General features: G+C 38.8%; 1 protein-coding gene across 1 annotated transcript; it reads left to right on the top strand.

The window, feature by feature from the left end:
• On the top strand, positions 1-27,037 carry LOC106023529 (interleukin-31 receptor subunit alpha-like). Its single transcript, XM_031051592.2, has 14 exons — positions 1-43; positions 231-281; positions 3,625-3,736; positions 6,748-6,914; positions 8,009-8,148; positions 11,342-11,483; positions 11,644-11,726; positions 14,271-14,481; positions 18,605-18,763; positions 19,715-19,837; positions 20,399-20,551; positions 22,231-22,374; positions 24,557-24,653; positions 26,950-27,037. The coding sequence occupies exons 1-14, from the start codon at positions 1-3 to the stop codon at positions 27,035-27,037; spliced, it is 1,713 nt and encodes a 570-aa protein (XP_030907452.2).
• The last annotated feature ends 842 nt before the right edge of the window (positions 27,038-27,879 follow it).

Here is a 27,879-nt window from a genome sequence, read left to right as displayed (position 1 = left end):
ATGAACAACTCTCTGCTTGCTGCTATCTTTTTATTTGCAACAGGTAAGTTTTCATGTGCTTCATAACTTACTAATGTATATAAATAGTAAAAATTCTTAGTGCCACTCACTGTACAGCCAAAATCATGACTGAATTAATTTCTGTAGGTGGGAGAAACAACAGCCAGTAACATTTTTTTTGCTATCTCTATTGCCGCTATCTTGTTGAACAATAGCTTTTTATTTCCCAGATTCCTGCAACTGCATAACCCAGGGTTTCCCATTCTGCCAGCAGCTCCCAGGTGGGTAAATACTTCTCAAATAATATCTTACTTAATTGCACAGATGAACATCACTGTTGAATGGGGACCCTGCTGGATGGACTGATCAAGGGGCAAAGGGATGACACCAGCACCCTTGTGTACAGGCACCAGAGACCCTGCCTGATGAGATGGAGCTGGGATCACCTCACACTGTCTTGAGACAGTTTGTCTCAAGAGCAACACCAGTTTCAAAAGACAGTGCAATGTGTAATGTTTATGTGTGACAATTGTTGATGCTTTACATTTAACTGATACGTTACTGTTAATGGCAAAAAGGGCCAGCCCAACACATTTCAGTGGAGATTATTATTCTTTTCTAAAGAAAAAGAAACTGAGATGTCTTTAGAACAGAGAACATTTTTTTTCTTTCTTCGCATACCTCTTGGAGCACAGTCATGGTACAGGACTAGTACTGTTCTTAGTCTGGGAAGTACTAATACACATGTTGTTTAAGTGGAAGCAGCACAATAAAACAAACAAAAAAAAAACCCACTAAGACAGAACTGAATATGCACGTGGACTAATTCCCACAAATAGAACAAGTGAAAACATAAAGTGTGCAGCATTCAATATGTTTATATGGAGAAAGTAACGCAGAATTTAGTATACTGGCAGTAGGGCAGTACATTGATGTGTTAGCTGACCTTACACACTATTTCCACACATAGAATCTGTTATTTTCTTCTTTGTCTGTTCTAACACCATCATCTCATAGAGAAAGCCAGAGTTTTTTTGAAAGACTGGGAGCATGAGGCAAAATACAACCCGCATTCTTCTGTAAGCAGAAGTCTGTAACACAGTGGTAACCATTTGGATCTCAGTTAATATAAATAATTTGAGGAAGAAGTTAGTAGAAATTTAGTGGAAGAGTCAAAATATTTCCTTCTTGTTATCCTCTCCAAAACTGTTATTTCAAGTAGTTTTGGAAGCAGTATGTTACAAATATATTGATATAAAGTATTGCAGCAGTTCAAAAAGCATTTGTTTTCAGGTGTTTATTTTATAGAACAAGAACAAAAAAAGAAACACAAAGTAACTGAAAGGCTTAATTCAGGGTAAAACAGGAGAAGAATATGAGGGCAGTTGCCACTTTCCCCAGTTTTTAGAGCACTATGTGTATGGGTGAGACAGCCAAGATGTGGCTGGTCATCAGAGTAGGAAAGCAAATAATTCAACAATTATTCACATTGCTGTAGAAACAAGGAAAAACTGATCTTCACCTTCCTGAAAGGAAGTTGCACACACCTAAATTGATGCAACATAGCCCTATTAAAAAAGCACATTTCTTTTAATAAGAGAGAGGAAGTGACACAGTGTGAGGGTACTAAGGTCTGAGTTGTACTCATCTGACACTCTTTTTTGTCCAAATCAACTTTTAAATATACAGCTGCCATCTGAATGATGAAAAGAATACTGGGGATACTCTGACTGTGGAAAAGAGGACTGACCTTTTATTTCATAGCCATAACTGTGCTGTGACACCAACTCAGAGATATGCATAGTTACTTACCCAGTAGCAAAACATTTCTTAGTCAAAATCAATAGGCCTATTGGCAACTCATTAAGCCTAAGAGAAATAAAGGACATGTGAGTCTACTCATCAAGAAAAAGTCACTTTTATCACCTTAAGTATCCTGTACCTGTTGAGATCCTGATCTACTTTTCTGAAGAGAAAAAAAACCCAGGGTCTTTTTGTAAAGGTGTGGGTGGTACTCTAAGACATCATAGCTAATTCTTCTGAACTAACGGTTCAGACAGTCAGATGTAGAGCAAAAGCAGAACAGTCATATTTTATCACTACTGTTACTGATAAGAGATTTTTGAAACAGAAATAAGCTTAACCGCTAAAGACCAAAAATAAGTTCCTTTAAGAATGTCTTCTGTGTTTTACTTTCCTTCAGTTAAAAAATGTGTATGTTCAGTTGCATAAAACTCCCATATTTTTCTTTAAAAAAATTAAGCACAAATCATTTTATACATAAACTTATGCTCCTACTACTTTATAATGTGATCTTTATGAAGCTGGTAGTGTAAGAAACATACTGTTTTTCTCCAGCAATAGTGCATTATTCTGAACTCCAGATAGAGAGGACTGATGGGTTTGGAGTGATTTTGGAACCAAGCCATTTGATTCTACTGTTGAGAATTAGCCCTAAACTGCAGTGTATAATGCTTTGCAAGAAATTCTAAAGCAATTCTTGACAGCTGAAAATTTCTGAAACATCACATTAGCCCTTAGTGTTACTAAAATGCAGTCCTTCACTCCTTTTTTCCCCCAACTCAGTTGCATGGAATTTATTTCTAAGATGCTTCACAAGAGAAGTGGGGAGTTCTAGCCTATACTTTCAGAAATGTCTACAAATTTGTGTTTAACAATCAATAAGCTGCTCAAGCAGAGCCAGTCCTGGTTTATGCTCTTGCAGGTGAGCAGTGCCTTCCAGGCAAGGCAGATGCTTCCAGTTCTGTTCTCCAGGGTTTCCAGGTCACAGCAGCTCCTCCAGGGATGGGGCTTGCTCCACAGACCCAGAGTAAACCCCCACAAGCCAAAGCTTTGTACAGATTTCAGCAAGCATTCGAGCACTTCCAGAAACAGTCTTGACAGGCACTGTGTGTCAGATGAGAACAGTGTGAAACCGGAGCAAAGCTGGGAGATAAAAATCTAAGGTCTCTTATGGCAGATGTTCACAGTAATTTTGTCATCTGGTTCAAGATTACTTTGCAATAACTTTCCTTGAAGCAGAATGCCAAAAGCTCTGATGCTTCCTTTAATATATGTAATTTATTTCTGCATTTTTTGTGCTAAATAATGCAATAGTGTTTTCAGCAGTATAACAGATATTTTGTTAAGAACTGAAAAAAAGAAAAAAAATTAGCTTTAAATAAGTTCAGAGGCAAGCAGCAAGCAAGATGTCACTATCATAGGAGAGAAGCACAGTTCAAATATGTAACCGTAGCAAAGCTGTAGGAAATGCCATAACAAGCATTTCAGCACTATGTTGTTGGGTACGTAACTGCTGGTAATGGCATCGTAACACACATGAAGAATTATCCCTTTCTACTTTCATGCAGGAAAACTAGGTTTTAGTTGGAAACATTAGGACTGATAAGGTTTAATCTTCCTGTGCCTTGTTCTAAACATTAGTGAACTACTTGCCTGAGAGTAAACACGGTATAAGGACTCACACAGCTAGTTCTTATTTTGTTGCATAGAAGGGTATAGCCTGTTTTGTATTTGGGTTTGCTTCAAGTCACCTTGCATTGATTAGTGGTAAGCAGTTGCCTGTGATGGGACTTTTCTAGTCTTCATATTTTCATCTTGCAGACTGGGACAACGAATTGGTATGCTACAAAGAATTAAGTGACGATCTAACCTGTACCTGGCTACCAGTACCCAGTACTCCAAATACAATTAATTATACCATCTTCTTAAAATGGTAAGACTAAAAAGTCATTTCAGAAAATGAAAAGCTGTTACATTGCTGTTCAGCATGATTCCTGCCTGTTAGAGCTTCGCTCCAACATATTTCATCACATTGTAGGTTGTTACACAATACTGGCCAAAATCTGTCTTCACATTTTACCAGTACATATTGATTTGGTAAGAGTATGGTGGGTTGACCCTGGCTAGACACCAGATGCCTACCAAAGCTGGTCTATCACTCCCCCTCCTTAGCTGGACAAGGGAAAGAAAATATAACAAAAAGCTCATGGAACAAGATTTTCCTGGTCAAAATAGCCTCAACTTGGAGAAAGTGATCTAATTTATTACCAACCAAATCAGAGTAGGATAATAAGTAATAAAACCAAACATTAAAACACCTGCTCTCCACCCGTCCTTTCTTCTCAGGTTCAATTTCACTCCCTATTTTTCTACCTGCTCCCCTCCCCAGCAGCACAGGGGGATGGGAATGTTGGTTGTGGTAAATTTATCACATGCTGTCTCTGCTACTTCTTTCTCCTCACACTCATCCCCTGCTCCAGTGTGGGATCCCTCCCACAAGAGAATCCTCCATGAACTTCAGTGTGAGTCCTTCAAACAGGCTGCAGTTCCTCATCCTGGAGCTGGATGGCACTGGCTCGGTTGGATGCAGGGGAAGCTTCTAGCAGCTTCTAGCAGGAGACACCCGATAGTCCCCCCACTACCAAAACCTTGACATGCAAACGCAGTACAAAGAGTCATTTATACATCTTTCCATTACTCCCACACGTTGTTTGAAACACTATTGCCAAATAGCACTTTAATCAATTTCTTTTATTTGCATCTGTTGACTTGCATTGAATATTCAACACTAACGCATGCAAAACACACAAAAAACAAAACTAAGCTGTTTTTTATTATACTTTGTATATTGTCTTATACCATGTACCCAAGGAGATGTCAGATGTGGCACATAAGAATAACAGAATTTAAAGTATTTTCTTGCAATTCTGAGTTATCAAGTACTGGTTTAATGGGTGGAATGAGCTTGTAGGCTTAATCTTAAACTGATTATCTTTCTTGAGAAAGCTACAATGAAGAAGCCAATGTATGGGCAGATTAAATCAATACCTGCCCATTAGTCTATTAAAAATAAATAAAAGTAAGCAGATTTCTGTGCCAGTACCTGCATTACAAGGTGGATTTTTCTCTTTTTTTTTTTTTCTCCGTACTTGGGATCTCTCATGAGATTAAGGTATGTTAGAAATAGAGAACTAAGATCAGAAGAGATGATCTTTACAGTGAGACCATATTATGGGGTACACAGAGTACCACATCGTATGACGTTGGCAGATTCTGATACTCATTGCCGATTATTTTGCCACATAACTCATCACTCTCAATTTAAATAAGAGCTGTGGTTAGAAGCATTGTCACTACACTGGGAAATTCACAAGAGTGATCTTCTGCACACTGCAGAGGAGCAAAGCAATCACCTCAGGGCTGGGGTTAGTCCCCTCCATGACCCTCAATATTTTCCCACTGAAGATAGCAGCAGGCACCAAGCTGCAGTAAGCACCAAATCCCACTGCTTTTGTTGTCTTGCCCCCTGGGGCTTTCAGGCATCCTGATTTCTTCGAAGTGGAGAAACACCTGTGAAACAGCTTTGCTTCTATAGAGATATTATCAAACCAAGTATTTATAAGCTAGTTGCTGTTAAGAGTCCTCAGCCAAAATCAGACTGTACTGTTCCTAGGCTGCAGGGTTGATGTCATGATCAGAGAAGGCAGAAGAAAGTGTGAAAAAGGAGGTGGGTAGGAGAGTAGGGAGGCAATTGCCTTATAGAGTGGTTGATTTTCCCAACCTGGAGGTAGGTCTTGAACCTAAGTCTCCAACACTTCAACCCAGTTGTCTTAAAGAAAAACTTCCTTTCATCCCTTACTGGGATAAGAGGAAAACAAAAAAAAAGGCTGAAACAGCTTTTGTTTGTGTGGAAGAGGACATCACCTCTTTCTGCAGGTAACATCAGTCTGACATTGAAATTGTTCCTTATCCTTGTTCTTTATGAATTAGTTGTCAGGAAGAAAAGGATTAAAGAAAAATACTCCCACAGAGGAGTTCCAACCAAGCATTCAAAGTCATGCTTTGAAATATTAATGGCTGATTCACAGATAGACTGAAGCAGCAGACAGGGAAACCTTCAAGTAGTTTTGTTCAGTTATTAAATACTGTATCATGATCAGCACATTTAATGCTTGAAATATGTAGGTAGGCTATTTGTATGCTGACCCATTTCTTTAAGAACATTCAACTGGCACAACTTTAACCTTAAAAAAAGCCTGTACTTTGTGTGGCAGCGAGTAAATGAGAGAGAGGTAGGGAAAGAAATCTAGTCAGCACAGGAACAACCTCCTGTGTGAGGACTTAAACCTCTTGCACTTCCTGTGCTGTGTGCATTAGGTATACCAGGAGAAGTCTACAGTGCTGAGGACTGAGGTGTCATTTAAATACATATGTAAAACTCTGATGTTTTGAAGAAACAAAGTCAGAAAGCAAGCATATAACTTGCAAGAAATTTTTCATACCTTTGTGATAATTTCAGTTAACTGGGAAATTCTGCTGTTCAAGGGGAATTTTAGGTGCTCCTGTGGTAGGTGGCAGGTAGACTTTATAAATAATTTCTAACCTAATTTTATACCTTCTTTACATCTCACTGTATGTACAAAAGAATGACAAACAGGTTTTGTCTTATATCATGCTGTGCCTTGCAAGTTTAAGGAATTTAACAGTATTCTACCATGCAACAAAGATTTGCATGTGCAAATTTGCTAGATTTACTAGGGTACTGGAATTACCTTTACTCTTTTAAGCTGCTCAGGCCACATCTGCAAGATTTCAAGATACTGAATTTTGTTTATAGGTACCTGGAAAACTATTAATTGTTGTAAAATTGTGTTCTGAAGCAGGAATGAGTAAATTTAATCCAGTAAAATGTTTGGTTTACATTCTGCTTCATTTTCTCCAAAGGGACAGAATACCAAAACTTTTCCAACGAAACACGTCATCAACTTCCATCACGATAGAACGAAAGAATCTCTACATGAAGCGATCTGCATCAATTTGGTTAGCAGTCAATTATGCCCATGACAGCTGTGTGAAAGGAAAGAAGATCTCAGTTACACCAAGCAAAGCAGGTAGAGTGGCTTCATGAATTGTGTCATTGCAGACCCAAGCTGAAGCACTGGCAGCATTTTCGTAAAGATTATTTCCAAAATTATAGCTCCCAATATACACTTGGTATTTCTATGGGTCCAGAGAGCTAAGCTGCAGTTTGGCTTCCTTGGAAGAAATCTTTACTGAAGTCAATAGCAGAAGTCTACCAGCTTTTATGGGAGAAGAGTTTTACTTCAAATCATTTGCCAGACTAGGAAATAGTTGTAGCCAGAAAAATATATACTGATACTTGTGTACAGTGCTTAACCAGTTTCCTGTGCTCTCTTTAATGGTTTACTGAACATCTTTATTGGTTTATGAAGAGCCGGTTGACTCAGTACCATACACTTAAGGAATCCTTGTCACAGAGCATTAACATTTTTGAGAAACCTTTTCAAAGTTTAACTCTTTTTGAAGGCCGGTTACCCATTACATGGTGCTGCAGGGGAGATATAAAAAAAAAAAAAGGTAAATCTTATCAACTATGTCCTTCAGATGTTTATTTAAACATTCCCTACAGTATCTGATCACTGAGATAACTTTGAGAGCTTTCCAAAACTTCCAAAAAAATCACAGTCCAAGAAAAAGCAGTGCTCCTTATTGCCACAGGGAACTACCAGTACAAACCAAATTATCCCTATGACCTCCTCAGAGGCTTATGGCCACTTTGTGTTTATTAGAGAGGCAGACTAAAATGTATTTGCACTTAAAATTGCACAGCTAAAGCAGTTGCTGAAATTGGAAGATGTCCTGGAAATTTTTTGTACAATCCACAAATATAGGTACTTTTGTTATTTTTGTTTTGTCTTTCAGACTCAGTCAGGTTAGCACCTGTCTAGAAAAAGGGTCTTTCTGAAATAAGTAGAAGTATTCACAAAAGAAAGACAGGAGGATCAACCCTGTTTTGTTGATACCATAAAGATTAAGTAATTATTTTCAGTCTTTTAAAAGTCTTTCAGTGTTCAGTATTCTGTGCCAAGCCTTTTATTTTTTATAAACCACACCTGACAGACATAATTACCAAAACCTTCATCCTTCTCTTGTATTTACAACAGCTGTATGTTCCTCATTTTAGGGAAGTGCTTGACACCATTGAACATAAATGCTCATCAGATCACAAACCAACTAGTAGTAAAGTGGGACCTGCCTGCAACTCCTACAGTATATGAGCTGAGGTACAGAGAGGCAGTCGCAGAATCCACTCAGTGGACACTGGTATGTACTTACAGATGAAAATCGTTTGAGAACATGAGGTGCCTTATTATCAGCTCAGTACATATCACATACGCAGGACATTGACAGGATGCTACTGCAGAGAATACACAACATGAATAGCAAGGAGGCACAGCATGCAGATAATCTGTAGGCAAACCTCACAAAGATCTCAGGCTTGTTCTAACAGATCCTAAATTGTCTGGATTAATAGTCTTACACAACAAAATATAGAACAGCATGTCACCTTTTTCCCATTCAGAGTATCATTGTTTTGTTTCTTTAAATGTGGTTAAGCTAAAAAATAGATTGTTTTGGCCCACTGAGACTAATTTGGAACAGGTTACTGTAAGTAGCTTGTTGAGTGAAACCCCGTTGGGTTATGATTATTCTTCAGTTAGAGTTTTGACCTCCTTTCTATGTTCTAATATTGACTCCCAGGATTTGCCTGTCCACAAGAGTGAGTATAATGGATGGGAAGTGATAGAAACCCAAGTACATGCTTCCTCCAATATTTTGAAGTTCCCATTAACTGTTGTAACTCCTTCCTTGACTGGGGCATTGGCAGCTTTTTTGTTTTTCTTTAGGTATCTGGAGCAATCACTTCACTGCCTGCTATCCACCAAGTATTTAAAAATTTTACTTCTTTACTTGGTAGCTGAGATCTTCCATGTGGAATATCAGTTTCTGCTTCATTTAGTGCTTGCCATACTGCTGCTACTGCTTTTGCCACCTTCTCAGGGGAAGTTCCTCCAATCAGAATATCATCTATATATTGTTACAGTTTCACATCCTTGGGGAGTGAGACTGTAAAAGTTCTGCAAGTGTGGCATGAGCAATTATGGGTGAATGTTAATACCCCTGTGGGAATCTGTTAAAAGTATGTACTCTTCCCTCCAAAGAGAAAACTTCTCTATCACACATTAGGGGATGCATAAAGAACGTATCTTTTACATCTAATGCTGCCATCCATGGTTGTGCAGCTTCAGCTGCTTGCAAAGTAGTTGTAAGTTCGGAGTGTTTGGTACAGCAGCTGTTAGCAGGGCTGTATTAGCATTCAGGTGTTGACAGTCAACTGTTAAGTGCTACCTCCTGCTTGGTTTCCAACTGGCTGGACAGGTGACTTACATGGGGAATGGGTTCTGGATGTCATTTGTCAATTCTTCAAATCTCCAGAAATTCCATTCAATGCCACAGCAGAAGTCAGTTATTGTGGTACATTAGTAATTTTTGAGTGGGGGAGTAGAAGCCGTACACTTCTTGACCAGGAGCCATAAATTCACCTTGGCAGTTTAACAAACAACACTTGCTTCCTTCGGACCACTGATCTTAACCACCTGGACTGCATGGCCAGCTTCTCAATACATTTTCAGTATATTGAAGTATATTCTTCAAAACTATCTTCTTGTGTTAGTATTGAAATTTGTGCTTCCCTATCTATTAAAAATTCCACCAATTATCCCTGAGGACCAACTGGAATTAAAACATATGGGCCATCACCACTTGCATTCTGATAAGCCTCCACTGTCCAGACAGGAAAGCAAATTGCCTTCTGGCATTACTCTGCGTTTTTTGATTCAGGCCCTGAAGTTCCTCCCTAAGGGGAAGGAAGAGGTTGTGTCCCCTGCTGAGGACTGGTGCTGGAGGATTTGAAATAGGCCCCTTCCTTTCACTGTTATCTAATTTCTGGGAGTCTTCAGCAGGCTGACCTTGAATCGTGGCTCTGGGAATGCTTAGGGTAACAGCTTTCCAATTATATCAGTTGTCATGAGCCCATTTTTCTGAGAAGTTGGAACTCAAATCCACTTCATACCTCCTTAAATAACCAGTGGTACTACTTGCCAAATTATTGAATAAATCAATTTGTTACAAGTGAAGTGTGTCACTTCAGCCACAAAAGAGAGTAGCAATATGTTATTGATATAAAACTGCAATTTAACAAAGCCTGATAGTAAATGTAATAGTGATTGAACAAGTTTTGATGTCAAGGTACACTTGAGTATTTACTGCATAGAAGACAGGGTTAGACAAAACTATCAGGGAGGCCTTCCCATTGAGTCATGAGGTTCAGGAATAGCCCCCGTTGTATTCTAAACTCCTTCCTGAGGGGAGCTCAGGTGCAGCTGAATCCAGACTTAGTCCCAGACTTAGTCAATGGTGCATTACGACCGCCACTGGTGGTTATCACTTGAAGAGGGTTATGTGAAATAAAGGTCTGGTTGGAGCAGTAGATACACTGACACAGAAGTTAATTAATTAATTTGAATTAAAAAAAAAAAAAAAAGAAAGCACTGCAAAAAAAAAAAAACAAAGAGAAGAGCTGGGTTGTTTTGTTAGGGTTTTTTTTTGTTTGTTTTTGGCTTTGGTTCTTTGATAGGCTTTTTTAGGAATTTCATATCATTAAGAAAACAAAACTTTACAGCAGACAAATGCTAAACCAAATATTTCAATCTGCAATAGCACTTTTACCAAAAAATGTTACAACACGTGGACCAAAAGTCCACGTAATGCAGGATACTGTGCTCCAATGGTGGCAACCAATGGACATCTGGGGAAAAGTGTAAAAGAGTTCAAGCATAAAGCAACAGTTTTCTATCATATTTTCTCCCACAGTTTTCAGCCCAGGTATTTTCTCAGACACAGGTGATGTCTTTGTTTGAAGACTATCTCTGTTCCCTTTACAGTTACTGTAAGTCCAGTGCCATCATCAGCTGCAGATGCACACCACTTCTGTGGTGCTAAGGCATAGGCAGCCACACATTCTATTCAGCCATGCTCACTCCATATCACATCAGCCATATGGATCTATTTAGACATACTGTAACATTTGAGAATAAAGGTATCTTTTTTAATATTTAATTTGACCTTAACATCTTGTTCTTCAGAATGCCAACAAGGCAAATTTATTAGGTAAATTAGGTAAGATTATTTTTCATTATATATAATGCCTAATTTATTTTAAAAGCAATATTTAGACCTAAACTGTTGCTTGTATATTGTGACTGAACAGATCATGAAACAGAGGGTATTGTCTTGAAAGAAAAGCATTGGCTAAAATGTGTAGTAAATCTTCATTGATGAACAGGGACCCCTACTTTTGGCTTGCAGTCAGGTGGCTGGTTCTTGACTGAGAAATCAGTTAATATAAGATTCTGTTTTATTGCTGACACATAAATTAAAAATCATTTGTTTTTAGGTGCCTGTCAAAAGCAGTGCTGTCAATGTCACCATTTCGAATGTAAATGCTATGTCTTCATACATTGTTCAGCTTAGATGCATAGCCAAGGATGGTCTCTACTGTATTTGCATTTGGAGTAAAGAGATTTTGGTCCCTCACAGTAAGTGAAATATAGTTTTGTTCTACCGGGAATAAGCATGAATGTAAAAGCCTCTTAAAATCTTGTATATATGAAATAGCATTGTCAGATATTGTTGAAAATATGATGTTCATATTGATTTATATCAGTGCATGTTTCCATCTTTTTCCACATTTACCAGAACTTTTGAACAAGCCAAGAATATCATACAATGCAACTACAGAAATTGCTCCAGGCAGAAGAAGTGTTCTTCTGAAGTGGGAGGTAATGTTCACTTTGAGTCTGAGTACCTTCTATATGTCCATGCTATTAATTTATTACTTTGTAGGAAAAAAATAGACTTTCTCATCATAATGAGACTACTGTATAAGCAGAAGGCATTGAATACTGTAGTCTTACTTCAGGATTCCCTGTATTTTTATGGTGGTATTTTAGGTGCTCAAAATGAGAAAGGAAAAAAACACACCAACTTATAAATTTTAAAAACTATTAAACCAGCAGTCTCTATGCTCAAAATCATTGACTAGAATAAAGATTCTTCCCAGCTTGCATTAAAAATAGGTGTGCCTCAAGTTTGCCACTTTTCCTAGAATGAGCCTGAGTCTTTAACACGTACAGGTGACATACCTTGTGTTTCACATGTTCATGAGGAGCATCCCTATTCTCAAGGGATCAAAACCTTTTAGAAAAGTTTTGTAAATCTACTAATTTACTAATTCAGAAGTGCAAATACATTATAATAGGGATGGAAAAAGAGCCTCTGGCTTATAAGAGCAGCTTCAAACTGCATGTTTCCCATAGTGACATCATAACTTCAAACCTACACATCAGAGGCATGCCCATTTCTGCAGCGGGAGTTCGTCAGCTGACTGACTACAACAGCTTTACTGGCTGAAGTTCTCTTGGTAAGAAATTAACAACTGTCAGTCTTGAATACACAGTCAGTGGGCACACAGACTATTTCAATGAACAAGGTGTACTAGAGGCGTTTCCTTGGAAACTAATTAATTTTATCTAAATTCTGAGAGAAGGAGTGTCTACAAACTCCAGGAAGTTTGACATAGGGAAAAACCCTGACAGAAAGGACAGACTCTGCAGAGTTTTAAAATATCAGAATTGGAAAGTTCTGTAGTTACCCTGTGCACTTTTGTCAACGGAAAGAAAAGGCAGCAGAGGAAATAGACATCTTCTGATAAGCATAAGAGATCCCCTTTTCCCCTTATCTACTGATAAAAAGGCAAAGCTGCACACTAAATTATTCATTTTGTGACCAAGCAATAGACTGTACATGCCAATTTAAATGTCAAGAGAATAAATTATTCTCTATCTAAATGCTTTTGTTAAAAAAAGCAATATTAAATATAGAATCAGGGCTATGATCTTCATTCAGGATAATACTTATACTAGTCTATTATACAAAATAGGGTTCAAATCCAAATGGCTTCAACAAACATCAAAGGAGCAGAGGGAAGGAGGGAACTCAATAATTAACATGTTAAATGTAGATGGAAAAAGAAAATCTTCAACTCTGCTGCCATACTTGTTTAAGCTGGTCTGAAACAAATCACACAGCTTAGAGATATGTCGGCTAGCCATCATTCCTCTGTTTTTGCTAATGTTCAGTTAACAGCCTCTACATAGTTTGGATCAGCAGGCAGAGGATGCAGACTTCAGCTCTAAACACCTGATCAGGCAACATGTATTGCTTTCATGGCTGCATATAACACGGGACCTCCTGCAGGACTACACAATATAGAGAGGTGCTAACTTTTTCTGATCTCAATTTGCTAAACTAAAAAAGCTAAATTCTACTAGTTTCGTCTTGTGCAGTAGACCTCATAATTTCACATACCCTGGAAATTATTTCTCCTACACAGAAACATTTTCCAGTTTCAAAGCCTGATGAGAGAACCATAACACTCTTCTCCCAATAGCTTTACCAGAGCTTCAAATAATGGCAATAATTCTTCCCTCTTTATCCTGGGAAAAACTTGTTTCCATTTAAAGAACCTCCAACTTTATCAGAAATTCCTCTCAACACAGGCATCTCTGTTTTTTTAAATTGTCATCCTGTTTATGTTACTCCAAAAGCATCCAATAATTCCAGTAACATAACCCAATTTCTCAGCTTTGTACCATCTTCACACTATTAATTTCGTACCAAGAATTAACAGACAATCTTGATATCAGAAATAATCCTTGCAGAATTCACAGACTTTCATGTATGAAGTTCGGTTTCTGTCTAGATCACAGTAATTTCCATTTCTAAGCACTCATTTTCCAATCTGTCGTGAAGATTAGTACAGTAAAATAACATGTGAACCATCACTATCTAAAAATGTTTATCAGTGGATACAAAATGTGTTCTGAAGTTGTAGTGTAATTACTAGCATTTATCCTCAAAGAGACCAGATGCCTAACAAAGCCTAGTAGATGAAGATTCCCAGAGGCATGAATTGCAATTAAACACCTCTCATTAACTTTCAAGTTCCTAATTCTGAGGGGTACGTTCCACTGAAATGTAGAGAATGTTACAGCTGCTTCACTGCTGTTATTACTAATTGGATACACATAACTAAGATCTCAATTAAGCAAAACAATACCATGCTTAAATCCCCTAAATTTAAGTTTGCTCATAATTTTAAGGAAATGCTCTGCTTCATTGATTCCTAATAACCTAACTAAAACAGTATGATTTTATCCCCTGCATCAAAGGTGACAATTCGGTTTTACAATTCAATTCCTCTTGATTTTTCTGTGCAGAACATAATAATATTTATAGAATAATAATCTTTTTTCTCTTACTAGGTAACACAGAGTGAGAATATCCTTGGATATTACATCGATGTGGAAAGAATACCCAACAGCTGCAGTGATTCACCAAATCGCATCCTTCTAAAGGACAGAAAAGTTCTTGTAAATATTTCCATGGCTTATTACAGAGTTAATATTTCTGCCTATAATCAAGCAGGAGAATCTCCACAAGCCATCTACATCGTCCCAGAATTCTGTGCAACAGGTACTTAATTTATCATTCATTCATTAGAGCAATAGGGAAGTTTTATGTGCAATCTGTAATATACCTTTTGCCAGTCTTTGGGACAGGGTTAAGTATTTTCTTGAATATTTTTAGTCTGATATTTTTGCATAGCAAGAGTTAATACTGTTTCCTAAGAAACAATTTCAATAAAAGTTGACAAAGGGACTAAGCAATTTAACATTTTGTTCATCACTTCCCATTTTCTCAAGCTAGAGAAATAGCTATGTGCTAGATCTACCTATCAAAAGAAGGGTCATCAAAGTTAAGTAGATGCCAGCAGTTTAAACAAAGTTTGCAGAATGATGTGCAAATCTAATATTTTAAAGCTAAGTAACTATTAAAAGACCTGCTACTGTCCTTTCTTTCAGTATTATTGCTGCTGGTACGTGGTGGGAGCAATAGGGAGAATGTACATGTCATATTCCAGTGAAGATGTAAGCTATTGTGATGCTTAAATACACAGTTATTTTCATTAAAAAAACACAAACAAACAATTTAACATTTTTTTTTCTTATAAGCTAGTTTATAGGATCATAGAATCATAGCATCATAGAATAGTTAGGGCTGGAAATGACCTTAAGATCATCTAGTTCCAACCCCCCTGCCACGGGCAGGGACACCTAACACTAAACCATATCACCCAAGGCTTCATCCAGCCTGGCCTTGAACACTGCCAGGGATGTAGCATTCACAACCTCCCTGGGCAACCCATTCCAGCACCTCACCACCCTCACAGTAAAGAATTTCTTCCTTATATATCCAATCTAAACCTCTGCTGTTTAAGTTTCAACCTATTACCCCTTGTCCTATCACTACAGTCCCTAATGAATAGTCCCCCACCAGCATCCCTGTAGGTCCCCTTGAAATACTGGAAGGCTGCTATGAGGTCTCCACGCAGCCTTCTCTTCTGCAGGCTGAACAGCCTCAGCGTTCTCAGCCTATCTTCATATGGGAGGTGCTCCAGTCCCCTGATCATCCTTGTGGCCCTCATAGAACAGTTAGGGTTGGAAAGGACCTTAAGATCATCTAGTTCCAAATCCCCTGCCACAGACAGGGACAGCTCACACTAAAGCATGCCATGCAAGGCTTCATCCAACCTGGCCTTGAACATTGCCAGGGATGGAGCATTCACAACCTCCCCGGGCAACCCATTCCAGTACCTCACCACCCTTACAGTAAAGAATTTCTTCCTTATATCCTGTCTAAACCTTCTCTGCTTAAATTTGAACCCGTTACCCCTTGTCCTATCACTACAGTCCCTAATGAAGAGTCTCTCCCCAGCATCCCTGTAGGCCCCCTTCAGATAGGGGAAGGATGCTATGAGGTCTCCACGCAGCCTTCTCTTCTCCAGGCTGAACAGCTCCAACTTTCTCAGCCTGTCTTCATATGGGAGGTGCTCCAGTCCCCTGATTATCCTTGTGGCCTCCTCTGGACTTGTTCCAACAGTTCCATGTCCTTTTTATGTTGAGGACGCCAGAACTGTACACAGTACTCCAAGTGAGGTCTCATGAGAGCAGAGTAGAGGGGCAGGATCATCTTCTTTAACTTGCTGGTCACGTTTCTTTTAATGCAGCCCAGAGTATGGTTGGCTTTCTGGGCTGCAAGCGCACACTGAAATTGGCTCACATTCAGTTTCTCATTGACTAACACCCCCAAGTCCTCCTCTGCAGGGCTGCTCTGAATCTCTTCTCTGCTCAACCTGTAGCTGTGCCTGGGATTGCTTTGACCCAAGTCTAGGACCTTGCACTTGGCATGGTTAAACTTCATGAGGTTGGCATCAGCCCACCTCACAAGCATGTCAAGGTCCCTCTGGATGGCATTCCTTCCCTCCAGCATATCAACCGAACCACACAGCTTGGTGTCATTGGCAAACTTGGTGAGGGCGCACTCAATCCCACTGTCCATGTCAGCGACAAATATGTTGAACAAGACCAGTCCCAACACCGATCCCTGAGGGACACCACTTGTTACTGGTCTCCAGCTGGACATTGAACCGTTGACCACAACTCTTTGAGTGCGACCATCCAGCCAGTTCTTTATCCACCGAGTGGTCCACCTATCAAATTGATGTCTCTCCAATTTAGAGACAAGGATGTCATGTGGGAAAGTGTGGAACGCTTTGCACAAGTCCAGGTAGATGACATCAACTGCACCACCCCTGTCCATCAGTTCTGTAGCCCCATCATAGAAGGTCACCAAATTGGTCAGGCAGGATTTCCCCTTAGTAAAGCCATGCTGGCTGTCACCAAGCATCTTGTTATTTTTCATGTGTCTTAGCATGCCTTCCAGGAGAATGTGCTCCAAGGTTTTGCCAGGCACGGAGGTGAGACTGATTGATCTGTAGTCCCCTGGATCATCCATTCTACCCTTCTTGAAAATGGGGATTATATTTCCCTTTTTCCAGTCATCGGGAATTTCACCTGACTGCCATGATTTTTCAAATATGATGCAGAGTGGCTTAGCAACTTCATTTGTCATCTCCTTCAGGACCCATGGATGGATTTCATCAGGTCCCATGGACTTGTGTACGTTCAGGTTCTTAAGATGGTCTCGAGCCATATCCTCTCCTACAAGGGGCCTAAGGTCTTCATTCTCAGATGTACATCTATTGCAATAAAAGAAAACCTCTCTCTTCCATAGTAAGATTCATTTTTTTTTCTTAAATTAACCTATAGCATGTGTAAGTGTGCAAGTGCCTTTGTTAGTCTCCAGACAGCTGCAAGTAATTTATTTTTCCCGAAACAAGGAGTTCCTGGACAAACTCAGACACAATACGGAAACCTATACAGGGTGGAAGCAGGGACAGGTAGCCTGGGAGGAATACAGGAAAATTGTCTGAGAACCCAGGGATCATGTTAGGTAAGCTAAAGCTCTGGCAGAATAATCTGATCAGGAATAGCAAAGGCAACAAAAAAAGCTTCTCTAGTTCAGTTAGTGGTAAGGACAGTCTTTTTAGTAGGACCTGTTGCAACAGGACAAGGGATAATGGTTTTAAAATAGAAGAGGGGAGATTCAGAATAGATACAATGACATGTGGCTGCCCCATACCTGGAAGTGTACAAGGCCAGGTTGGATGGGCTTTGAGCAACGTGGTTTGAGCAACTGTTGCCAGGGAGTTGGAATGAGATGATCTTCAATGTCCCTTCTAGCACAAACCATTCTATGATTCCATGGTTTTCTAACACACTCCCCTCATTCTGCTCTCCTTGCCCTTCAAAGACATAGCAATTTGGTTATGCCCTATGTTTGACTGCTTTCCCTCCCTTCTGATGAATTATATACTTCTACCTTAAGCCATCTTTCAGTTGACAGCTACTTATTTACTGAACCTCTCAGCCTGTTCTTCATGGATCTTCTCAGACACACGTTTCAGACTTGGTTGTACTTATATGCAGGTTTGCTGTATCTATCATGAGTTAGCAGAAGATACTTGTATTAAGTGCAGTCCTTCTCAGCATGCACAACTTTTCAGCTAGTACAGCTATTTTCTTTAATCTGACTTTATTATACTGGTTTTCAGACAGGAGATGATCTTGGCTGTCGCAAGATCCAATTCTTACTCCAAAATAACAGGTTGTTCTTTTGTGCCCTTAGTTTCAGTCAGAAGGTCTTTCCTATTATTTAAATAATCTGTCTTTTAAAATGTCAAAATGTTTAACATCCTTGCAGAAAATGCAAAGTATATGGAATATGAAATTATATGGCTAAAATCCACAATTAGCCCCTTCTCTCCCTCCCACAGGTAAGCACTACCTCACAGTTGCTTTATGTCTATGTATAGCAGTTAATAGTTGCTCACAGGAGGTTATTTAGCAACATCAGGCTTCCTTTTCCTAAGACTTGGAACAGCCATTTCTCCTTTTCCAATTTTGGGAAATAAAAGCTCATGAGCAGCAGCTAACACTCGATTCCCATACACCATTGCAAAGTACTAGATGCTGAGTTTCCTTTACTGACATAATCATGTAAAACTTACTACATTAGCTGCAGTGATAACTATGTATTGAATAATCTTTGAAAAAGAGCAAAAGAGAGAAAGCAGTCAAGAGAAGAGAAAGCTGCTTTCCTGTTTATTGATCTCTAATGGTATATTTGTTCACAGACATGCCTGGCCAAATCCATGTCAAACACCAGGGAACTAGCGCAGTTGTCACCTGGACTCCAGAATACAATCCAAAATGTTTTGTGGTTGACTGGGGCATGGGCAAAGAAGATATGCGCATGAAAATAGTAACTACAGCTACTGGAAATTTCACACTAGGTAACAACAACCGCCCTGTTTTTAAGAGCAAACTGAAATTACAGATAAGTGCAACTCTTATCTCTGTCCAGCACTGAGATCATCCAATTTTTAGTAACCCCGAGGCAGACAAAATGAAGAGGTTTTAGTAGGATTCTTCTGGTCACAGCTGAGCAAGAAATGTAAGCTGCTGTTGCTGGTATGATATCTTTCCTTGCCCACATCCCAGGGAGACCTAAACACTACTGGCTTTAAAAGCAAAAATAAAATATTTCTCTTGAGTCTAGGTAAGCTTAACTTTAACTATGAGCTGCTCTTTAGTCTCCCTTAGATAAGTTTTTTACCCCAATGTCTGTCCTTCTGAAAACCAAAGATATTCTGCTGACCAAGGTAGGCATGATGAGCTGCAGCCAAGGATCATTTACATGACAATCATCAGAAATCTTGATTAAAATCATGTAGGAGACACTTGCAAAGACCATGCGGGACTGGCATTTATGTACAATAAAGAACATTTAGCTTCAGAGTTCTACAAATGAAGGCACTGTTTTCCTTGGTCCTTCTGCAACATCCACATTGCCACATTACATCTAGTTGTTCTGCTTGCTTTTAAATATGATGGCTGAGGGGGAAATACTGGTCCTTGCACTAAGTTATCTACAGCCATTTTAGTTCCCTTCTCCTTTAGGAGCTCAAGCCTTTCAGAGAGAGACTACAACTAGGTCTGGCACCTTTTAAAAGAAAAGTTATATCTCATTCTGCTTTTGAAATGTTTGTGGTAACCATCTAGAGACAACAAAGAGGGATGCACATATTTGGTAGTCAGTGTAAAACACCATAAACTTATACTATGTTTTGAAACTCAGAAAGTAACAACTACACAGAAAAACTACACAGTTGTTGTCTCTCCTGCCCTTCTTTGTAATTTCTAACTTTTCAATGAACTCTGATGTACCTTTATTTGTTTTCCAGACAATTTTCAGCCATTTAAGTTGTACAAAATAATGGTACATGCATCTGATGTGTGTCAGTGTGAAAGTTTCACAGGACATGAAAAGACTTTTGGAGTGACCCACTTTTACTCAGTTGAAGGAGGTATTCCTCCCCTTTGTATGACCTCATCTTTCATATTTCTTCTTGTTTCCTATCTGCAGCAATTTACATCAAATTTCTTTTCCAGGTGGTTTAACAGCATTGTCCAGTTAGCATTGCCTTTGGTTCTAGCAGTTATGCTCTGGCAGTGAATGACCTGAATGTTGTTCCTTACTGACAGGTCCACAGAAATATTATTATTACATAAGACATTACCAAAATAACAAAAAGAGTGTCTCAGAGTTAGTAACTGTGTCCAAAGTCAGATTTTCCAATCCCAAGATTTTCCAATCCCAATTTGGAAGTGTCTTATATTTCAAGTTGAAATGATTAAGGCTGTGGTTGTTGGAGTAATAAGACAGTTACAGTTTCTTCCTACTTCGGTATTATTTAAGATGAGGGGGTTTTACTCACTAAGATCTCTCCTTTATCTTTCACCCTGATGTTAGATTTATGACATCTAGGATCAGGCAAAGAACTGCCAAAGAAGTAGCTAGGTTTTAGTCTTGTATGTCTATTGCATAAGTATTGTTGTAGAGCTTAAATTCTTATCTGATTTTCAAGTTCCTAGGACAGGTCCTGCTAATGTGACAATCCTGAATATCACAAAGCATTCTGCACTTGTGAAGTGGACCCAAATAGCTGCTGAAGACTGTCTGGGCTTTCTCCAGGGATACAGGATCAGCTACACAGACACATCTAGGAAAAAGTCTCTGGGTAAGTCACTGCTGCTCAGAACAAAGCAGCAGCTCAGTCATGACAGAAAAGATTCATACAAACAATTAAGTGCTGTTGCAGCACAGTACTGAGTTTCTTACATTTCTGTGGGAATTAAGCCCTCTCAAAGGTCAGTTACTGGTTATGGTTTTAATGTTCAGAATGGTCCTCTGAGTCTTTTAGGTATCATTTTGTATTAAATATTGGTAAGAAAATATTTCCTTAAAAATTACAGTTCTAAATTCTGATTCTTCTGCTGAAGAATTCTTTAGTAATGCTGAAAGGAAGATATATGCTGTCAGTATTTCTGAGCTGTTAAGTCTTCAGTCACAAAACTTTTATGTTTCATTACAACTCAGACAAGCTCAACTCTGAGGTTTTCTGTAGGACTTAAGAAATTATACACTTCTTTTTTGAACTCAATTAGAAGGGAATACGGTTTGTATTTCTCACCCATTTTCAAAGACACATTTATTTCATTTTTAGAAATTTTATCTTAAATAGGTAGCTTTTGTGTTTGCCTACAAATGATGAAACTTCTACACACTGAAATAAATAGTTGTGAACTTGAACCACTTGAGTTAAAAAAGAAATAAAAAAAGAAAAATCCCCATACTCCTTTTGATAAGTGTAAAGTCTTCTTGCCGTAAATAATAATACATTGACTTTGCACATACTGACTTTCAAATAAAATTAAAGGCATGCTATGGGAGACAAATAGCACCAAAGACATGGCGAAGAACAGCAAGCATTCTATAATTCATATTGGCCTAAGCCTTCAGAGGGTACAAAAAGTGACAAAAGCTTCAAGTAAGCACCATCTTCAGGGGCCCTATTCCACCCAAATACCTATAAGAAAGCATAAGAGGAGATGGAAGGGTAGTGTCCAGGACTGAATTTAATTATGAGGTTTTTTTTCCTTTGCCCTGATCTGCAGAGGTCTTTTCCAAACTAACAGTTCTGTGATTCTCTGACATGACACTTGATCTCCATGTTTCCCAGGCAGAAAGAATAATTTTATCAGAGAATCTTGGGAAAAGAAGCCTACAAGGCTGCAGCACCATTTCAACAAGATTTCTTCATTTCTATGAAGATCTTAAATTCACAGTGGCAAAATTGAAAAGTAATTCTGCCCTACAGCGTACTACAGCATCGCTGGTTGATTATTCTGGCTAGGGGAAAAGTCACTGCACCATCAGAAGAAAAACATTGAGCTGAAAGCCCTTTAAAGTAGGTGAAGCAGAATGCACAGACCTATTTCTGTACAGAATAATAATAGCACTGGTATTAATTAAGGTGAACAGCTACTGACTACTAGAGTGAAAGTAAAGCATGTGATAGGGTTTAGTCCTTATGTCAATTGTTACAGTCAACATGAAAACCACTGTTCAGGTTGTTAGGTGTGTTTTCCTGTCATGCAGTATACACAGCCTTCTGCATTCACCACCTAAACATCCTTAGTGTGTTAAAGGCTCATGCATTTTACCTCCAGATTTAAAACATAAATAAGTACTTTTGGGAAATCTTGTGCCCATCCAAAGAATATCTGCAAGGTGTGGCTTCCTCCAGGTATAGATTAAGGCACAGAAATTTTGCCTTTTCCCCAGTCAGCTACACTGATACAGATTCAACCATCAGAGTTCATCTAATCATCTTCCCCATCCCCTCTTGCTTTTCAGTTGTCACTCTCAATTCTTCTACCACAAGCTACCATCTTACCAGACTGAAGGAAAAAACCAGCTACCGTGTGCAGATTTCAGGATTCACTAATGCGGGTGAAGGACCTCCAACTCATTCACAAATTTTCAGCACTCCAAAATACGGTACTGTGGAAGCTCTATGCATCTGTGTTACCCAGCATCAATCCTTTATATCCCATTATTCTCTACCCTTTCCTACTTTTCAGGGAGTAACAAAGTACCCATGCAGGAAATTTATTATTCAGTCCTTAGTTACTGACTGCAAACACACAAAGTTATTCCTTTGTGTCAGGTAAACTATGCATCACAGAAAACTCTGCCTGTACTTCATTACCTAACATGCAGGAAAGACTTAGCTGAAATGTTTTCTGACCTTTTTATACTAGCTATATGCACATACCTTTATTTATTACTGACTCCTGTCATAGATTTCATTATTTTAAATATTCTGCTTGTGACTAAGGAGGTTCACTATTCTTTGCTCTTGGCAAACCCCTGAGCAATCATGTAAAATTGGTTTCCAGTTCCCTAAGCCATTAACCATTAAAAAATAGAAGTCTTTTTCAATTGCTCCTGTTGTGGGTGACAGCTAATCAAAGTATCCTGTGTTTTAATGATTTAAGTACATATTATGAAACAAGTTCTACAGTTTGCTGGCAAAAGTTTTATTTTTCAAGGGTGCCTGGATAGGCTAAGATCAATACACTTACATTTATGAAGTCTCATAATTCACAGTCATATAGGGTTGCCTAAACATGGCTTCTCAGACATTTTTAGCAGCTTATCAGTTTAACTAAATCTGACATTGCAGTAGACTTTTTTCAGTTTTACCACAGCTTCATTCAATTGGAGCTTTCTAAACAAAAAAAAAGAAAATAAAAGAACAAGCCAAGATGGTATCAGGCACAGGAAAAGTAACCTGTGATATTCAGAGACAGAAGTATGCAAATGGCTACAGCTTTTCTGTATTAAGTGATGGAGGTGTAAATACAAACAGCTGAATAGTCAAAAATGTGAAGCAGAAAGAAAAGTAAAATAAATTAAAAATATTCCTTAGAATCAAAAGTCTTTGTGCCCCCCACCCCCAATCCTTTCTCCCATCAACACAAGAAATTAAAGTGTCTCCACTGCAGGTTTTCTGCAGGACTTTATTCCATGTATCCTATTGAACAGATAGAATAGGATATTGAACATACAGAGGATAGGATTGAATCTTTCAAGGAAGTTACAAAAATGCAGAGTTAATGCAACATTTTGAAAATTTAAGTAATTACACTGAATCTAAGCATTACAATTAATATTTTCCCCCTCCCCAACATTTCATATGTTACTTAATCCATTAAAACAACCTCAGGTTTCTTTGTCGTAAAAGCTTTTTCTGCAACAAAGCAATCTGCAGGTTTTTAAGTACCATTTAAAGCAAAATTAAGTAGCTGATTCAAAAAAGTTTTGTTGGTAGATGGGAAGGAAAAGAAAAAGCAAGTGGCCTTCTTGCAAATATGGCTTGTCACTATCTGCAACACAATCATATACTGACCACACTTTCCTGGAGTTATTCTGAACCTTTTGATTTAGCTATCTGTAAAGAACGCCTCAACCCAGCCCACTCTTTAGACGACAGACTGCTGTGGTTCCTGTGTGAGCAGCACTGCTCTCCCTGCTCACAGTGAGCAGGACTTTATCAACCTTCAGTAAAGTTTTAAGCACTTTATCTCCTTTAGGGGTGTGATGAGAAGTTATCTCAAGCAGGTATTAACACAGGCAATAGGAGATGTAGGTTTGCTGCAAGGATTGACAAATAGCTGACTGCAGATAAAATTGTCTCAATGTATCAAATAGGGAAAGTGTGGCACCTACCAATCACACAAACCATATTTTTATTATCGGGGCCAGGTAGGATCTCACCAAAAAACCCAAGCCCTGCTACTAAAACCTGAAAGAGATTGAAAAACACTTTCACTCAACTAGTTCTCATGAAGTCAGACCTGCATTAGGATCCTGTTAAATAATGTAGAGCTCACATAATAGCATGGGGATTAGGAATATTTTGGGTTTTGTAATGTGTTTATCTTTGAATAGTGGGGTTAATAATTCAGCACATAAGTCTAGGTATTTAAAAATACAAACCTGAAAGCCTCAGACCCCCCCAGAAAACACGGGTCTTGTTTTAACTAGGTTTCACTTACAGGCATCCCACAACATGTGTAACGTTTAACTTCTGTTTGAAATATTTCTCTTGTGTAGGAAAATAGTCTTTCTGTGCTTGATACCATAAAGCTGATTCAATCTCTCCATTTCCCATCAGATAAAGGAGAATTTGAAGGTTTCATGACTGGCCTTTGCTTCAGCACAATATTCATTCTGGTTTTTGCACCTCTCGCTTGTTCTCTGGTGCTTAAAAGGTAAGGGAATATTGACTGAAGTTGTTTGTTTAACCCTGAGTTTCATAGCACTGGGCCTTTTTTGTCATTAAAAGCAATGCAAGCACACAACACAAAAGCCACACCATGCATTTACAAAGTAAGAGCAATTGCAAACCACTATAAGCTGATTAAATTAGTTTCTCAAAATCTATAATCTTTTGCTTTTAATACAGTTATCTGACTGCCTCCTGTCTCAAACACCCTTGAAAAGAGCAAGGACCATTTTTCACAGTGGGAAATGGGTTATATATATATGGAAAAAGCATGCATTCAATTATTTTGCACTTTCATTCCCAACTGATAATCATCTCTTCTGTTGAAATACAAAAATAAATTCCATTGTGTGTCATACACAAATTGGTGCTGCTATCTAAGCAGTTTCCTGCAAACACACTTGGATGTCGACTGTATGAATTATGCATGTAAGCACATAATGAGAAGGAGTAATAGATGGATGAGAGGAAGAGAATAACTAGCGTGCCTCATCCATAGTAAGATATGGATGAGGTCCTCTTATTTTAGGAGAAATTGTTCTCTGTAGTAATAAAGTACACACACACGCCACACACCCCCTCCTCAAATTAATCTGAGGTGCAATATTAGGGGCATATAAGAAAAATGTTTTGCATAGTAATGAGTTGTAATGTTCATTTTCTGATAAGACTAGTTTCATACAGTTATTCATATTATTGTTTTGGTGTCCTAGAATACTACACTCCCTTTTTCTACTTTATATAAAGCACCAGCCTCAGAATCTGAAAACACAGATGCTGAAGGACAGAACAGACAGATGGCACAAACCATAGCTTGAAAGCCATATGGCAAGACATAGCTCATTTCAGCTTATGCTTCAGGCTGAGCTCCTGCCCTTGCTATTGGGAAACAGGCTGCACTCTGCATTAAAACTCCTGTGCACTGCCTTTTCATATTTGACTTTAAGTTGCTTTACATCTGATCCAGTGTCTTTGAGAACAACTTCTGAGACTTACACAGAAGTTTTCACCTAGATCAGAGAACCAGTAACTCTACAACCTCAAGCTTCACCTTAAAACGCAGGCTAAACAGAGGCAAAGTACATTTCAGCTAATGAAATCTAAGTTTGATTTGAAAACCAGACAACACTGAAGCCAACACTAAGGCAGGGTGATGGGGTACACAGCCTCTCACCATCTCTCACAGCTGTGTTGAGTTTTTTGCCTATGGACATGAGTCATTGCGCAAAACTCAAAGAGGGGTGCTCTGAGAGCAGCTACCGACAGGGAGATAATTCAAAAATACCAAGAGATTATCTTCTTCCACTCCCACAGAAGCCAGGCATGAGCAGCCAAAGATGAACTGGTGCCAGTGGGACCAGTCAGCTCAGCAGAAACTCCTTCTGAAATTCCCATCACACCCCTCTGTTGCCTCTCCATAGGGAAATCACATCTAGACCCTGCCAGACTGGGGCCAGCACCAGCATCCCAGAGCAGTGGGAATAATAGTCAGCTCACCATTGCAGCCTACCTGCTTGGGAAGGCACATGTAGGACAATGCCTGAGGTAGTACCCATGATGGCAGGGGACCAAGGCGGCTGGAGAACATAGCAGCTTGTTGCCAGTTTTCTTTCTGAGCCCTTCAGTGCAAGGAAGAAGCATGAAGAAAAGGGTCCTGATGAAAGACCTTTCAGCCATCTGAAATTCATTTGAACACCTCTATTGAAAAACTCAGTTCTACCTTACAAACCCCTTCCCAAAAAAGCTAAACTCAAAATGATTAGGAAAAAGCAGGAGCTGTGATGTACCCCTGTTCTGGTCTGAAGATACCAGGGAGACCTTCTTCAAGGCCATCAGTGTTGCTGCACCAAAAATAAGAATAGCAATAGCTTGCTTGCTCTTGGAGGGAAAGTAAGCTTCTAAATAGAAGCCCAGAAACAAATACTAAAACAAGCATCTTCCTGGGTGTCCCAAAGTCCTCAAGGAAGATGGATGTTTTGTGGCAATGATAGAAAATTAGGAAAATACAATGATTGAATGTATAGAAAGAGACATCAACAGCTCCTGTCACAGCTCCTTTGTCTTTAAGCAAAGATTCTAATTGTCACTAACTCAGCATTCAGTGTAGACTACCAAGCTTGGTCTTCTGGTTTTAATTGGCATTATGCTTAATAGTAATCATAGAACATCTTGGTTTTATGATCATGAAAATACCAATAAAATGTTATGTATAAATGGCAGTTAATTTAAATAAACAGGATATGTCAATTAACCTGAAAATAAATTTAAATATTCCTTTACAGGCTGAAAATATCATGTTGGCCCAGTGTACCAAGTCCAAGAAACAGCAGTGCACTCCAAAATATGGCAAGTGCTCTTCTGATGGTGTGAAAAAAATACACAAAGAAGATCCTTCTAGTGATTAATCAGCAATGCTAGTTACTGGTCTTTTCACACTTTACCCCAGCAAATGTCTAATATTAACAGTTGGGAAGCTAGGGTTATACTAGAAATACAGGACTGGGGAGGGTTTAGTGTTGTTTAGCCAGAGGCTGTATGCAGTTTTTAATTTAGTAAAGCTTCTCAGACTTCTTTTAGAACATGATTGAGTGTATTGAAAGGTACAGTTGATAGAAGAATAAAGCCAAGTTGAATGGGTGGAGATGGAATCCAAAGAGAGAAATACAGGTTTTCTATCCAGTCAGTTTCCACCAACAGAACTGATAATTAAGTACAAGTTACACAAAATACAAATTAACATTGAGACCTAAATCCAGAGAACTCTCCCGATGAAAGCAGTGTAAATGGTGTTTTCTGGTATCTGTTTCTCACCTCTCAGCCTCTACCTTCCTAAAGAGGAATCTAGGGGCTTTGCCTGCTCAGCTGGTAGCTGGCTGAGGACCACCTACTAGTCAACAGCAGGGTTCAGCAGCTTGTTCAAATCTTGCCCATGGCTTTCACATGTGTTTGGAAAGGGTACCTGAATTTCAGGACTGAAGAAGCACCTCAGTTTATCTCCCAAGTCTCAGACCACCAACCATTATATTTTTGCTTCCCTTTTCTAAATCTCTTTGATTTTTCTGACAGGCCAGAACTTTATTTGGCACTTGTAGCTCAAAAGCAAATAATCCAAAAGCAAAATATACCTGTTTAAAATGCATTAAGCTACTACTGCAGAGGCAAAGCAACTATAAAAGAAAGTGAAGTCTGTATTAGCCAAGACTGGTAGATTA

This window comes from Melopsittacus undulatus, chromosome Z, assembly GCF_012275295.1.
Source record: "Melopsittacus undulatus isolate bMelUnd1 chromosome Z, bMelUnd1.mat.Z, whole genome shotgun sequence".
In the NCBI taxonomy this organism is placed as follows: Eukaryota; Metazoa; Chordata; class Aves; order Psittaciformes; family Psittaculidae; genus Melopsittacus; species Melopsittacus undulatus.
This window is presented reverse-complemented; position numbering and strand designations above follow the sequence as displayed.

Excerpts from the sequence above, each read along its gene's own strand:
- LOC106023529 (XM_031051592.2), top strand. The coding sequence starts at position 1 with ATGAACAACTCTCTGCTTGCTGCTATCTTTTTATTTGCAACAG. Across the intron at positions 44-230 it reads TATCTTTTTATTTGCAACAG|ATTCCTGCAACTGCATAACC; the intron begins GTAAGTTTTCAT and ends TTTATTTCCCAG. Across the intron at positions 18,764-19,714 it reads TACTGGAAATTTCACACTAG|ACAATTTTCAGCCATTTAAG; the intron begins GTAACAACAACC and ends TTTGTTTTCCAG.